Source organism: Coenobita brevimanus, chromosome 44 (assembly GCF_032717465.1).
Source record: "Coenobita brevimanus isolate Jiangsu-jjx chromosome 44, ASM3271746v2, whole genome shotgun sequence".
In the NCBI taxonomy this organism is placed as follows: domain Eukaryota; kingdom Metazoa; phylum Arthropoda; class Malacostraca; order Decapoda; family Coenobitidae; genus Coenobita; species Coenobita brevimanus.
In genome coordinates this window covers 1,651,651-1,668,778 of record NC_136997.1, presented here as the reverse complement: position 1 = coordinate 1,668,778, position 17,128 = coordinate 1,651,651, and the positions used below count along the sequence as shown (strand labels likewise).

General features: G+C 40.3%; 1 protein-coding gene across 1 annotated transcript in view; it reads left to right on the top strand.

Moving 5' to 3' along the window:
• Window positions 1-17,128, top strand: part of LOC145398208 (neprilysin-2-like) — an 84,447-nt gene that overhangs the window by 13,950 nt on the left and 53,369 nt on the right. Inside the window, exons 4-8 of the mRNA XM_080271161.1 lie at window positions 1,163-1,374; window positions 10,161-10,250; window positions 13,053-13,142; window positions 14,175-14,309; window positions 15,425-15,507. Of these exons, the coding sequence (XP_080127287.1) occupies window positions 1,163-1,374; window positions 10,161-10,250; window positions 13,053-13,142; window positions 14,175-14,309; window positions 15,425-15,507 (610 nt within the window). The remainder of the gene's footprint in view (window positions 1-1,162; window positions 1,375-10,160; window positions 10,251-13,052; window positions 13,143-14,174; window positions 14,310-15,424; window positions 15,508-17,128) is intronic.

Sequence of the window (17,128 nt, the reverse complement as noted above, 5' to 3'; positions counted from 1 at the left end):
ATAATACCCTGTGATCTTGGTGACGGATTGCCGCCATATTTGGCCAAAAGAAACGGACAGATCTCCGACTAATTTGACCATTTGTGAAGGCTAGGCCTATAGGCCAAATAGCCTTTGAAATATCACAGTTTTAAATTAAAAGCAACAACAGCAACATGATACTATCAATACCAATAACAATAGTTGTAGTAGTAGTAGTAGTAGTAGTAGTAGTAGTAGTGACAAAGAAAACCTCCCTCAGGGATGTGGGAAATTTTGAAATTAATAATAATTATAATAATAATAATAATAATAATAATAATAATAATAATAATAATAATAATAATCGCAGTAACTAGTTGCTTATTCTTATTGTGTAGCCACGATACGGAAATTTCGCCACAATTATTGATGGTATATAAGGTATGTGTAGTATAAACAAGATCTGAACACCTTACAGTAATATCTTGCGTAACCTCGAAATATGAAGACAAAGACGGTGTCGAAGAACACGTGAAAATTTTGCGTTTGTCTCAATAACTGGCTAACTGTATGCTTAACTGTAACCATATTCCTCTCAGATGATAAGAGGGACCACAGCTATGTATCAGTTAAGTTACAGCTTTGAAGCCTTTGTGGTTTTCTCAAACACATGTTGCAAAAAAACATTGAGCAGATTTAAATTTGGTACTTTCCACTAGGCTAAATGGCAAAATATGAAGACAAAATTATTGAGGAGACATTTTTATCATAAGATTTTATAACCAAATAGCTGAATCTCAGTTAGTTCCTGAGATATTTCTATTTCAAAAAGGCAGTTTCAAAAAATGAGATATGATCTCAAAAAATAGGTCAAAGTCATTTATATTTGACACAAGGAATTAGGTTACCCTAGGGTACCTTCATGTATATTATCGTGAAGACTGAAGAAAAAAATGCAAAGAAATATACAGTAACAGTAATAATAATACTGACGAAAAGAGGAAGCTTCGCCATTTATATTGCGAAGCTTAATTATGATAATAATAACAACAGGATCTCTTGCGTTTTTCACTGTAGGTTACATGCCTACCCCATCCTCAGGTGCATGAAAATGGTCGGACTGATGATGATTACAGTGACGATAATTACCACCAGTGATGATTATAATACTGATGATTGTACCTATCCTTTCCTTCCCCAGAGGCAATCAAGGCTCGAGGACTTAACCCTCTTAAGGATACTCTCAGCAGGATGGGAGGCTGGCCCGTTGTACAGGGACAGGAATGGGATTCCTCAGCCTTTCAATGGACCACCAGCGTCTACATTAACAGGAAGCTTGGATATCCACATGATCACATCTTTGACTTCTATGTTGATATGGATTTCAAGAAAACTTCAAGGAGGATTATTATTGTGAGTTGGAGAGAGAGAGAGAGAGAGAGAGAGAGAGAGAGAGAGAGAGAGAGAGAGAGAGAGAGAGAGAGAGAGAGAGAGAGAGAGAACAGTTGGTGGAGGAGTAATGACGTGATTGCTTGTATATAAGATGACTCTGTGGTATGTTTCCTAGTGCTTAGAGTGTCCCAGTCGGAATGGTGGCCTTCTGTGGTGTCTGTATTCAGTGGGAGACTGGTTTTTCCCTCATGTAGTGCCAGAACGAGGAGTAGTGTGTGTGTGTGTGTGTGTGTGTGTGTGTGTGTGTGTGTGTGTGTGTGTGTGTGTGTGTGTGTGTGTGTGTGTGTACTAAAATCTTGAAACCCTATGAATATCTCGGTGCCCCATATTTTATTCGACTCCTGCCCAGGGATGCAGTGAATACAAGACTCAAGCATTCGAATACACATATGAATACTTCTGACTTCTAAGAATAAGAGTACAAAGAAGAAATATTAATGCAATACGAATACTTCATGGAAGTAATCGTGAATGCATTCTGGAATACTCTTCATTGAAAAAAAAAAAATTCTAGCTAAAGGCCAGCCTAGTACAGTACTAAGTTATGCAATGGTAGATGACTTCATGACTGGCGCCAGTATTCAGTACCGGGATATCAAAAATATCCTAATAGCAGTAGACATATTAGTAGTGCTTTCGTTGTAAACTAGTTGCAATAGAAACACAAGACCCATAGTATGTGAAGAGTCTGTTAGTCTCATCTTGTAGGCCTCACTTTTATCCATCAGAGTTTTAAAGATATATATATGTATTTTTAAATGCCACTTTCATGTGAAGTAAAATGGTGATGCTGTGCAGCTATTTCAAATCTAATGTTAGCATGGTTACGAAGAACCGATCAAAGCAACTGGAAAAGAGATTTTTTCTTTTATAACTTTATGCAATGCATGAAAACTACAAATTACTGCAAAATTATATGAAAATTATATATTCAGAAAATAAATTGCAGCATTACATTTGTATGTTTAACATAAAGCACATGTTTCTCCACCCACAAAGCATACTGATGCGATTGTGCCTCCGACAAATATCCATTATTCTTCATGAACATAAACATCTCAAATGTCTTATTACTGAGTCTACAACTTTCACTTCTGCATATCTTCCCTCCAATGTTAATGTGCATTCCACTGGAGCAGAGGAGGCGGGAACACTTAGATAGCGCTTGGCTAGTCCTGATAGGTATGGGTAATCAGCTTCATGAGCTTTCCAGTTTTGCAGTGGGTGGCTGTCTACCGAGGTACAGGGGCTCTCGTTTTTCAGTTCTGATCACACAAGTGATGATGTGAGCAGAACTGGTTGACCAGGTGTGGACCTAAAGCTAAACAGTTTACTTTTTTTTGCTTGTTGCTGAGGAAGAGTGGACCTCTTTACCTTTAGTTAATTTATTGCGTCAGATGTAGTATTTTGTTAACACTCTTCAGTTTGTAGCGTGAACTGACTGCGTGTGCAGTCATATAACGTGGAACATTAATGTACCGACTGAATTTGAACCTGTCTTAGGGAGCAGCTGAACAGAGGACTGAACGCTGTTCATGTCAGTCGAGTTTGGATTGACTGTTAAAGTTTCAGTAAAGGATGACTGTCGTACCCCGATTGCATGTTACTGAACTCATATTTCAGCCCTAGACCACATGGTATGACATACAGTAGCTAGATGTGGCAATGTTCTGGCAATGTGTGAAATTTGTTGCATCAGCTAAAACTGCCAAGACTGCTACCAATTCAGAAAGCCTGCAGTATTATCATGTATCCCATTAAACAGGTATTCATCAAACGGGCATTAAAAGTCATACTTGTAATGACCTCCAACACTGAATTTATTTGCCCCTGTGCCCCGGATGTTATTATTATGATGGAACTAATTTCCCTGGACATAAGCACGGTTGTCATGATAATCGTGCCCTGCCTCCTCTTCTTTCCAGTTACTCTTAAATGTGGTATGTACGCACCTTTACATAGCCTTATCTCGAGACTCATGAGACTCGGCCCCTTCCTTTTGTGAGATGCCGACCCGCCTTTAATGGCATGCCTCCCCCCCCCTCTTTTGCATGAGCATACATATGCCTCTGAGTTTAGGAGATGAAATATTGTTTACTTCGCCTCCTGGAATACAACTTTAATATTACTGACCCTCCCCATTATATACATACGCAAAAAAAAAAAAAAAAAAAAAGTTTAAGTCCTCAGTTGAAGGAGCAGCAGTGCATTGCTTAAAAAATGTGACACTAGCAGTTGAGCAGACGTACTTCAGATGCTGCTGTAGGTAAGAGGTAGTTGTTCCTGAAGTGGAATTTTCTTTCACAATATATACAGCGTGCTCTGATGGCAACACTTCTGGATTAAGGGACAATGAAATGTTCGTACATCATTGATCATTGCTTAGATGAAATTTTATAAGTTCTGGATTGGAAAGTGAACAGTCACTTTACCCGAAAAGATGGTAGTAGTCGATCTCTAAGTTGAAACTGTAGAACTTAGAAAGAGAGAGAGAGAAAGAAAAAAGTTTAATACGATTATCCATGCACAAGTAGAATCGTCTCCTTACACGTTAATAAGGTAATTCTTGGAAGTCAGTAATATAGGCAGATTTTATCAGTTTAACTCAAATCATTAGCATAATTTACTGCTTGAAGCTAAGAACAGGAATTCACACTCCGGTTTCATTAACTCACTCATACACTCACAAATCCAAGCTCTCACAACGTATCCCTCTGGTGGGTGACAGAAGACAGACCCACTCACTAGTTACCGACATCCCACCCGTCTGCACTCCATACCGATGCATACTGGACATGTTCACCAGTACCAACTCAATAGTACTAGACAAATTGAGCCAAACCAACTTCATTCATTTCACATCACATTCCATATTATAGTGATGCTCTGTCAACCCACATTTAGTAGCATATTGTAATTGCTCTCTATGCTTTCAACCTGAAGTTAACAGTCAAATGGAGGGTTATTTCTGGTAATAATTCTGCAAGTATTCGTCATATTATTTGACGAATACGAATACTTTGCTCAAGCATTCGAGTACAAATGCGAATACCTTGATACTTAATTACGATAATTTGAATATGAATACATATAAACATAAATACTGTTTCTGATATGTTAGCATTTGAATTCCGGATACGAATACTTCACCCCTGCTCGTGACTAACCATAACTCTCCACTGAGGGTGCCCGATTCAGAACATGCGCAGTGCAGGGGCAGTGTGGAAGTATCGAACGATGTGCTGTCAGAAAGATGAGTACCGGTATCTAACCAAAATAGGATAAAATCTTAGCGGAAAAGTCAAACTATCTGAGGAAAACATTTGTACAAATATGATTCTCGCTGCATTTTGTTACTATCTCTCATTTTAGTATCGAAGGAGATAACAAACGGCGTTCCTGATGACTAGTTTATTCCTCAGCAGACCAATACGTGTTTCTCCGAAAAATGTTACAGCTAGACTAACTGCTATGCCCTCAAAACAGCCGGCCGTGTGTGTGTGTGTGTGTGTGCGTTCTTACCTTACCTAATTGTATCTTTACAGGAATGAGTCAAGCTCGTACTGTCCCGTGTCTTAAACCATATTTATCGTACAGAGGATAGTGTTTGGAAACTCCCTGTACTGTTGTTTGCAGATGATACCGTGTTGTTGAGTGAAGACGAAGGGGAGCTGCAAGGCTTGGTGGATGAGTTTGAGAGAGTGTGTAAGAAACGGAATCTAAAGGTGAATGTAGGGAAGAGTAAAGTGATGGTCTTTGAGAGAGGTGAAGTCAGTGAATGTACAGCGAGGTTGGATGGTGAGGAATTGGAAAATGTGATTACGTTTAAGTACTTGGGTAGTGTGATGAGTAAGGATGGAGGTTTGGAGGGTGAAGTGCTTGAAAGGGTACAGCAGGGAAGAAAGGTTGCTGGTTCTTTGAAAGCAGTGATAAGAAACAGGGAAGTGAGCATGGAAGTGAAAAAGTTACTACATGACAGTATTGTGATACCAACTTTAACGTACGGAAGTGAAGCTTGGACGTTGTTGGAAGGACACAAGTCAAGAGTGAGAGCCGTGGAAATGAGTTATTTAAGAGGAGCCTGTGGAGTCACATGGAGAGACAGGCTGACGAATGAGGATATAAAGGAGCGTTGTGGTGTTGATGTGGATGTGATAGGAAGCGTTATGAGGAACACACTGAGGTGGTTTGGCCATGTGGAGAGGATGGAGGGTCAAAGACTGACGAAGAGAGTGTATGTGAGTGAGGTGGAGGGGGAAAGAGGGAGGGGGAGGCCGAGGATGAGATGGAGAGATGGGGTGGAGAGGTATATAAGAGAGGGGGGTGTGAGTTGGGAGCAGGGGAGTGAAATGATGGGGGACAGGGCGACTTGGAGGCGATTTGTTTGTGGCCACCCCAAACGGGATTGAGGCGTCTGGCAATAGATAGATAGATCCTTAAATTTGTGAATTGTTTTGGCACACACTATTTCATTCGGTAGTGCATTCCATTGATCAATTGCTCTGTTTGGGAAACTGAATTTCCTTACGTCTTTATCACCTCTCTTCTTATGCAGTTTTTTGCAGTGTCCTCTTGCTGATGCTTCTCCATATGTTAAGTAATCATTTATGTCTATTTCCTCCTTCCCTGATATGCATTTATACAGCATTATCATGTCACCTCTTTTCCTTCTCTCCTGTATGTGTGTGTGTGTGTGTGTGTGTGTGAGAGAGAGAGAGAGAGAGAGAGAGAGAGAGAGAGAGAGAGAGAGAGAGAGAGAGAAACACCATTAAAAAAAAAAAAAATACAGCATTCAGAGCACATACCTACTACAACGCCTAGGCTATACTCACCTCCCCACAAAAATTTACTAAACTCTTCCTTGGCCCATAACCCACATATCCTTATTATTTTATTTAAATCCATCAATAATATTTTGAGATACCTTGTGGACAAAGGCACAAACAGGGATGAAAACATAAGCTCCTCCCACGTCGTTGGCGAAGGTAAAAAAAAAAAAAAAAGCTAACTCAACTGCACAATGGAGAAAAACAGTACCAGTGAATGTGGTCACAAAGGTTTCCAGCTTACATTTAGTCTCGTATACACCTAATTAACCCAATAAATGTGTAGACAAATGCAAAGTAATGATGACATTATATGTTGCGGTTTCTCAGTTATAGATTTTCTTATGACAAGACTTTGAAGATATTTTTTTTTCTGTACTAACTCTCACAAAATACATTTATTTAGGGTACTTATGGACATACTATTAATAATGTCTGGCAGATAATATCATAACGACCAACACTGTTGACTGGAATGTCACACTGCCATATTGCAGAACTTCTGCCTATCAGAATTCTTTTATTCCCCGAACTACATCCCCAGAAATGTTTCCCGCCAAACTTCAACCTACAGCAGTTCAAGCCCAACTGTTGCAGATTTTTTTATGAATGGAGGAAGCCAGTAATCTGGTGTATGGATGATTTTTGTTATTCATTGGTTTTCCTTCCTCTGTTCTGTCATTAAAAAAAAGTTAACTCAGACCAAAACAACTCGTAAATTGCATCCATAAGCGACTAAATGGTTTGATAATGTATGCATATGTGATTTACATTTATATTTTGTAAATTAAATGTGAACATTTTTTGCCATGTTCATATAGCTGTCTGTATATTCCATTCATATTCCCTTGAATCTTAGTAATTACCATAGTTCGAAGAGGTATTCTCTTTTCCTATTTCTTTTTTCCCCTACCTTTCTTTTAATCTGTTCTGCCTACCTTGAGTCTATGTTACTCAGGAAGGACTGTGTATTGGAGGCCTAGATATAATGCTAATTAAAGCATTCGATTCTTTATTGCTCTCCTAAGCTTAATGGAACCGTGTGAAAATAGCATGATTATAATATAACCGGTAAAGAGCGTTTTGTGAATGCGTGATGAGGGAGCGAGCGCCATGTTATTAACTTTTCCTCTGGTATATAAAGCCAAAAATGTTTTTCTTTTCCTTGGTGGTTTCACCTTCAAAATACAGCAAAAACGTTAATGTAAAATTATAGGCGAAATCTCCGATAATTAATAGATAGAAATCTATCCATCTATCTATAGCCCGACGCCTAAAACGCCTCCAAGTCACTCTGTCACCCACCATTTGACTACCCTCCCCCAACTCACCCCCCCCCTCCCTCATATACCTCTCAACTCCATACCTCCACCTCATCCTCGGTCTACCCCTCCCTCTCCCTCCCTCCACCTCACCTACATACACCCTCTTAGTCAGTCGTTCATTCTCCATTCTCTCCACATGTCCAAACCACCTCAGTGTATTCCTCGCAATAGAAATGATTAAAAAAATAAAAAAGTATTTCGATGGAAAACCTTTTAAAAACAGATTTTGTATTTAAGACATTCACCGATTAGAGCCGAACACTACCTTCGAAAACTCGAGATTCCAAGGGATTCCCACGACATCATGGGGGAGTTTTTAGGAGATAACAACATTTATTGAATGAGTATATCACATGCAGAAAGAATTTCAACTCTAACTCACATGGAAGTAAAGCCATTAGCTCCCGCTTAACGTGACGGTCCGGTCGGGTCGAGCCGGGTCTTCTGGGTCGGGCTGTGCGGCACATTTCCAAACTTAACTGAGAGTAAACATCGCTCGATCGCTTGTAGCTATACATCACGGAAGTAGAGGAGTTAAATTATGTTGACAGCCACCAGACGAATATATTATTTTAGGATCCCCACCTTTCGTAGTTTCAACCCAATTAACACGCAACTTTTACTGTATTCTAGCCGCCCCCAGACGATATTAATCAGCTCAAGGGGAAACGCTTGTCATGGAGAGGTTAAGGCAATATATAACCTCTCTAGTTCAAAAGGTCTCTCCTAAGCTGAATAGAAACACCTGTAAATGGAACGAACTTACTGGGAAAATACGTGATTGTACTGAAGATCAGTACCAAATATCAGTGGGTGTATGATTACACTCTGCAATGAGGTGGCGTATTTACTCCATCCTTTCCTGTCAGTTTTTCTTCTTCCTGCTTTCCCTCCCGTCCATTCTCTCCTTCTCCTCTTCCTTTAACTGCTTCCCTCCTCCTGCCTTCCTTCCTTCCTTCCTTTTCTACAACCTCTCCCTCTCATTCTCCTTCCCTTCACCTCTCCCAGCTCCTTCCCTCCTAATCTCGTTCTTCTCTTCCCCTTTCCACCCTCTTCCTCTTCCTTCTCCTCCTTTCCCTCTTCCCTTCTTATCCCTTCCTTTCCCCTTCCTTCTCCCTCCTTCTATTCCTCCTTTCCCTCCTCATCTCTCTTTCTTTGACTTCTTCTCCACCCCCATCTCTCCCCTACCTTCCTTTCCCTCTCCATCACTCCTCTCCTCTCTTCCCCCATTCCTCTCTCTCTCTTCCGTCTCCTACGTCATCCACACTCCCCTTTATCACTGGCCCATTCATCATAACCTTTACCATGTCCTCTCCTTTATATGCTACTCCCTCCCCCCCGCTCTCTCTCTCTCTCTCTCTCTCTCTCTCTCGTGCAATGGATTACTTCCACTTGTTTCCTGTACGGCAAATGCCAGAGGGTCTGGAGGGTGGGGGAAAGAGCCTTCTGCTCTGCTATCCTTTTCTCCTGCTCCTGTTATAGCATTGTGTTAGTATTAAGGCCGGACCGCCTCGTAGGGACCGTAAGGTCTGTGTGGTCTGTGTATCTGTGTAACTCTCTCTCTCTCTCTCTCTCTCTCTCTCTCTCTCTATCTATCTATCTCCAGCCGCTAAAAAAACTCCTCCAAACCCTATTTGAAGTTTCTCCAACGCATCTCTCCTAAACTCTACGCCCTTTTCAGACCACCTCTAACTCCTCATAACTTCTCCAACATCTTCCTATATATGTCCAGAACTCGCCCTCGTCAAACCTCCTCCAACCCCTCCAAACTCCTCCAACCCCATCAACACCCCCCCCCCCGACCCCATCAAAACTCCTCCAACCCCATCAAAACTCTTCCCCCCCCAAAAAAAAAAAAAAAACTCTACCTCATAGAAACCTCCTTCAAACCACCAAGGCTGCTCGGATCCCTCTTGAACCCCTCCATCTTCCCTACAAAACCCTTCAAAACCTTTCCATAACTCTTTTAAATTTTTCTAAGCCTCTCCAACATCCCTCCAAATTATACCACCTCTCCAGATTCTCCACAACCCCCCCAAAACTCCTACAAAACCCCCTTCACACCCCTCCAAATCTCAGCATTCTAACCCTTTCCATAAATTACACAGATCAATCAGTCGTCTCTCAGTATACCGTGTCCATAACTATTTACTGAAGAGTTTTAGCGGCCTACTCAAACTCCCTTCAAACTCCGTCAATCCTCTACACCCTTCCAACGTTTCCAGTACCCATACACAACCCCTCCAAACCCCTGCAACGTCTCCAAATACCCCCAATAGTCCATACAAAGTCTTTCCAAAACTCCTCCACTTCCTCCACTCTCCATCATAATCTCTACAGCACAACTACAAATTCTCCAACTCCAAAACCTCCCCAACCTCTCCAAAAGCTCCCCAACCACTACACAGCCTATTCATTCTCTTCCAGACCCTCTCCAAGCGCCACAAAACCTTTTCACATCCCTCTCATCCCCAGCCCACCTCTCCAATTTCACACGCGTCTGCATCTCCCTCAACCCCCTCCAAAATCTTTTCACAGCCCTTCAAACCCAAAGCGCTTCACCAGCACACTCACCCCGTCTCCACACCCCCAACAGATCGACCAGCCATCCCTGGGTATGCCCTCTCGTGAGTATCTACTGAAGGGATTCACTGACAGCGATGTGCAGGCCTATTATCAGTACCAGGTAACGTGTTCAGTAAATATATTTGACTTTTATAGTAACTTTATGGAACTTGCATTGTGTATAGGACTGATTGTGTAGTGTTTTATGGTCACTAACTGTAATTGTTTAACACGTTACATAGGAAACTTGTACCAAACAATCTCTTCAGTAACTTTACTATGTGAGGTTTATAGGACTGTTTGTGTTTTGTGTTCCATAAAATACATGGTAGGCTATTGAAAGTGGTAAATAACCTATGTATATTCTACATAGGACTGACTGTGAATAGTTTTGTCCTCACTCATATACAGAAACTATCAGACACTTTTGAACTTGTTATCAGTGTCAGGCATTCCTACTCTAGCAATGAAGAAACACCAACATGCTCACAGATCAGTACAACACGTAGGTCAAACCGCTGTACCACAAGACTCTCCTCACGACATTCACCCACCAGAGATGATCGACTTCTTCTAACTAGGCTTAGGTCAGAACATCACCCAGTCCTCCTCAGCTCTCAGCTTAGATATGAATTGGGTGGAATCACATATGACACGTGGCCTGCTTATAGAATCGGCCCACACAACATAACACACAGTCATAATGGAACACAGCACAGCACAGCACAGCACAGCACAGCACAGCACATGCCACACTAAGACGCAGGCACTACGTTAATGCTGTGAGGAGCTTATAACTCCATAGGGGCAGTTGCGTACCTGCTGTTGCCGGGTCTTTTGGCCAGACACACAGAGGTTAAGTAAAAACAACAACCAGGTAGTGTGATCTGTAGCTACCTAACCTAACTTCAAATAGGATTGGTTGTGTATGATTTTTGGCTAACTGATGCAGGTATATCCCTTTCACTCAAACCTGGCTTAAAATTTCCCAACTCAGTATTGAATGTTGAGTTGTAGGAATAAATTACTGCTACAGGATGACGCTGAACGAATATGTGCGATAGAAAGGATAAAAAACTGTAACATTGTCTTTTTCTGCCGTTAAACTACGGGAAAGAAGGAGCAAAAAGATAATAGTTTCCGTCCAGTTAAAATTAAAAATCTATAGTTAATGACTTGCGAATGGTTTTGTGCATATTTGTATAGCAATGAAGCACTGCGTAACATATAATGTGATGTATCTGTATTGCATTTACTCTAGGCCGACGAGGATCACTAACCCCTTCAACTCAGTTATAATGGAAGGTACAGTAGATTTGATTAGCTGCCAGGGAGACTTGTTCTTCCCTCTTAACTAAAAGTAAACTTCATTGAACCACGACTTGGTATTCAAGTTGTACGAGTGGCCCAGTTGTCAAGTGAAAATAAACCAGTTATATAATAGTGACTTTACTGAGTTTAAGCTCTATACAGGGATAACTGAATGGTTTTGTGTTCACGAATATGGGTATCAGACACTTCACAGTTTATATTCAATAGTATATAAGTAAAATATTCAGTGCCTCCATGCAGAATGACAGTTTGCAACATGCCATCAGGTTGATTAAACGACTCTGATTCATATTGACCTAATTGTGTAATCTAAAACGTCATTTTGCGTATACATGTCAACCATCTTGGATATATTAACGTAAACTCGCTGTTGCCCCCATTGCAGTGGGTCGGGGCGTGAGAATCCTCAAGGAAACTTCAATATACGTGGTGGTCTTATATCTCGTAGACCCACAGTGGCGAGGTGGCTACAAGGCCTCGCTCTTAGAGGTGTTCAATCGACCTGATGGTATATTATAATCAGTGACGTTGTTGGCCTGTGTGTTGTTTTTAAAGACGATTGTGCGTATGGTTTATGTTAACTGATGTAGCTATACTCTTTTCGCATTAACATGACTTAAAAGCGCCGTCTTACCATCTTGAACCGAGTTGTAACCACGCATCAACAAAAGAATATGTTAGGTGCTATGGAAAGGATGCAGAGCCGCAGTGCCATCTCATTCTGCCTCTGACCTATGGGGAATAAGCTGCAAAAGGATGATTGTCTGGCTCAAGTTATGGTAAAAGAACTAAATCTGTTCACAGACCTTCCTCAGCTTGTGTCTGTGATTTTTTTTTTTTTCAAATACAATTACCAGACATGTCAGACAAACCAAAGCAAACACTAAAATGAATATCTACGATCAGACAAATTATTATTTGGCAATATCCAGGTAGATGCTATAATAATAATAATAATAATAATAATAATAATAATAATAATAATAATAACCTCAGTAATAATAATAATAATAATAATAATAATAATAATAATAATAATAACCTCAGTAATAATAATAATAATAATAATAATAATAATAATATTAGTGATAATTTCTCATATTTCACATTTCACCGTACATTACAGAAATAGGCTATAACTCATAATCAACACTCCCCTCTATTTCATTTTGCTCTGATCTCTACGATTTCTTTCCCCTGATGTCACTGCTCTGTCAAGATACTGTAAGAAGAATTTCTACATATTTCACTCCTCAGTTCATATCTTTCATTCATACTTACCCATCTGTCACTGCTGTCATAAGATCTTTCATGAATACTATCCTCATATTTTATTGCTCTGCGAAGATTTTTTCATGAATTCTTTCCCCATAGCTCACTGCTTTGTTAAGGTCATTTGTGAATATGTTTTCCATATTTCACTGCTGATGAGGGCTTGTGTGAAAAAATCCTCCATATTTCACTGTTTTGTTTATGGTAAATTTTAGTTCATATCCTTTTTGAGCACTTCTTCATATGATTTATGGTAATTCTTCCTCTGATATTTATTTATAGTCATAGTGTGTTAAAAAGCCTTGCGATGCTTCCTCAGGTTTCCATGGCAACCCTCCTTGGCGCTGACAAGGCTACGGCTGAGAAGGAACTGAAAGAGTCACTCGAGTTTGAAATACAGCTTGCCAAAGTAAGTATGTATATTGAGAGAGAGAGAGAGAGAGAGAGAGAGAGAGAGTTGTCTTGGTTCACAGAGATAAATGAATAAATGAGTCACAATTAACGGAGCATCTTATGTAAAAAGAAAATGTAATATCAATATATCCTTGGATAGAGAATGAGAGACTGACGAGGAGAGTAAGTGAGTGAGGTGGAGGGGAAGAAGGGAAAGGGAGACCAAGGATGAGATGGAGGAATGGAGTGGAAGTTATATGTGGGAGGGGATGTGAGATGTGGGAAGGACAGCCAAATAGCATAAGGCAAGGAGACGTGGAGGCAATAACTTTTTTTGGCCAACTCTTACACAATTAATGCATCTGTCAACTGATTGATGCATAGATAGATGGTTTGATAGATCGACTAGATAAATAGATAGATACAATATATAGAATAATGCCAGTACTGAATGCAGTTTCGTTTATTATATTCTCGTTCCAATCAATGTTTGGTTTTCACCGTTGAATGTCTTTGGAAGGCTTTTAGCCTGGAATGGGAAGGCTTTTCGTTCTAGAGTTCGTGAGTCGAGGCAGAAATGTTCTTTTACTTTATAGTTTCTTGTGACAACAGATTGTTTGTCATTTTCTAAGCTCATCTAATATTTTTCCTCATTACTTTCCACCTTCAATATCTTTCTTCGTAACCTTCCCATTCCTGCTCCACCTCCAAAATCTTTCCTCGTTAACTTCCTTCTGCTTCTCTTTCAGTGATTTTCCTCCTAATCCTCCTTCCACTATCTCTCCTCCAATATCATTCTTCCCAAACTTTCTCTTGGTTCTCTATGAACATCCCTTTTCTTCCTGCCTCTCTCCCTCCTGCATTATCTCTCCTCCTAACCTCCCTTCCTCCTCCTCCTGCAACATCTTTCCTCCTTACCATCTCTACTTCTCATACAGTATCTCTCCTCGAATCCATGTCTTCTCCAAATCCTACCCAATCTCTCCTCCAAACCATCCCTACTCGACCCCCTCCAGCATCTCATCTATGCCTCGTCCTCTGCCTCCAGTTCTCTCTGCCTAAGGAGGAGCGCCGTGACGTCAACAAGCTGTACAACCTGATGACGATCAAGGAGCTTAAGAAGATGGTGCCTCAGATCCCATGGCGGAAGTACATCAACAGAATGCTTAGACCTTTTTTTACTGTTAGTACATTATTTGGTTGACGTGGAGTTACTGTGTTTACTGCCTTTGTTTGATGATGATGATGTTGATGGTGATGATGACTTGCAGTACAGTGTTGATTGGTTATTTCGTTTAGTGATGATGATGATGATGGACCTACAAATAATATGGTGATTCAAACACCTTCGCTTAAGGACTTCAACAGCATACTCCACCCTTTCTCTATCACAGGAATCTTCTATCTGTATATCTGATTGCTATCTTTACATTACTTTGCCATCTAGAGTATGGACAATACCTCAAAAAACTACCTCAGTATTTAGGGCGATACTTTGTAGAACATTGAACAAAGTATCAGATGCATCTGCTCAGTCATGCTGGTATACTTGTCGAACACTTCGTCCAGTGTATCATAGTGTACCAGAGTGTTGCAATACGTTTTTTGATGTACTGGACTTAACTAATATCTGGACAAATTACTTTCTATGTTTTTACTTGCAATTAGTACACAGGATGCCTCAGGTTATGAGAGAGAACACTTCATATTATTCACTGGGTAATTTTAAGTAACAAATGCAACATCAACATAGATCCAAGTCTTAACAGTGAGTTACAGGTACTATCGACGTTATGGGTGGTATAATTAGCAGGGACAGCATTTTCCTCCATAAGGTCTTCAGTAATTGCTTGGTGAAAGTTGAGAATTGGACCCATATTCATATAGAATTATTGCTGAAAACTTGACAAAGAATAACCTGCTAAGGTTTCTTGCATATCTCGCAAGATACACCGAATTTTCAAAGGATATTTGTGTACTTTGTTGTCTCTATGTACGTATTTATTGCCTCTGTATCATCTGCACAATTTAATGCATCCATGTTTTAACTACCATATATTCACACAAATGGAATCATTATAGTTCCTGTTCAAATTTTCAATTGCCATATCTGCATTTATTTGCCATCAGAGTATTTATGTGTATGTATTTACGTGCTGTCTATATTGTATATGCATTTACGGTCTATATATTCACTTGAGGGATAAGCACAGATAGATAGACGGGTGGATGGACTAAGAGATAGATACAGTTATTTACTGTTCATCATTGTGCTTACGCGTGTCTTTATGTCTTCAGGTAACAAATGTTGAGCCAGTGGTTGTGCTTGTACCTACTTTCCTTACCAACTTGGGCAAACTGCTTGACACAACGCCGAAGAGGTAAGGGCTAGTAGTGGTTGTAAGAGTAGTGGTACCAATAATAATAATAATAATAACAATAATAATAATAATAATAATAATAATGTTACGTCCTAACCCCACACTGCCACAGGCTCCAACAGCAGTAGTACAGTACAGGAAGGACGTTGCCCAGTGAGTTGTTCTTCCTATGGTCAGCCTTTAGATGTACAGTACACAAGATTAGCTGAGGCGAAAATAAACACTGGCTCCTTAAAGTTCACTGTCTTTATTTTCCAAGTAATTCCACTTAATGCTTTGCAACTTCTCTTCACTGTTCTCACAATCACTTGAGCTATACAAACCTTACTACTGCTATTACACTTAATGCTTGGCAACACTTCATCTTAGTACACTTAATGCTTGCCAACACTTCACTTATTACACAAGTATCGAAAATAATCTTCACTGACAGTAATTTCCCTTAATGGTTGCCAGCAACACTTCACAAACTTCACTAACAGCACTGCACTACACTGAAACTGGAAACCAACTAAATTTCACTCAAACTGAACTTATACCAGACTGAACTCGTTCTAGTCTCTTATCCATCCTTATATAAACTCGCATTGTTCGAGAAAGATCTACTTCTCAAACTATCTCGGACGTGCTGGTCTTGTACCTGCCCCTAGCAACAACAGTTAGCAACTAGGAGACATCAAAACATGCTAGAGTTGTCTCACATTACATAACACTCTAAATCATTAACCATACGAACTTAAACTACATAATTTAACAAGCAATCACTTAAATTGTTGGTTTACTGAAAGCAGTGATGAGAAATAGGGAGGTGAGTATGGACGTTAAGAAGTCACTGCATGATAGTATTGTGATCCCTACCCTGACGTATGGAAGCGCGGCATGGACCTTGCAAGAGGGGAACAAGTCAAGAATGAGAGCATTGACAATGAGCTACTTGAGAGGAGCATGTGAAGTGACATGGAGGGACAGGTTGACGAATGAAAAAGTGAAGGAACGTTGTGGATGTGGATGTGGTTGAGAAGATTAGGACAAATACACTGAGGTGGTTTGGACATTAGAGAGAATGGAGAGAGGGTGTTTGTAGGTGAGGTGGAGGGAGGGAGAGGGAGGGGAAGACACAGGATGAGGTGGAGGGATGGAGTTGAGAGGTATATGAGGGAGGGGGGAATGAGTTGGGAGGAGGGTAGTCAAATGGTGGGTGACAGAGCGACTTGAAGGCCTTTTGTCTGCGGCCACCCTTTGCGGGATTAGGGCGTCGGGCTATAGATAGATAGATAGATAGATAGATAGGATCACTTAAATAAAACATTATAAAGAAAAAGAGCACAAAAATAAATGCATAACTTGCGAAACAACTACCGGTACTCTTACAAACAGCAGGCAAACTGGCAACTCTGACACGTACCATGCCGGAACTTACGGTACGAGAAACGTCGAGAAAGATCTCGGCTACCTACCTGGCAAATCTCGCTTCTTAACAACAACAACAACAACAATAATAATAATAATAATAATAATAATAATAATGCTTTTTTCCCCAAATACTCACAGCACATACTGTATATTGATATATACAGGAGCCCACATCCACGAGCTAGCGTTAATAACTTATTCCTGTGCC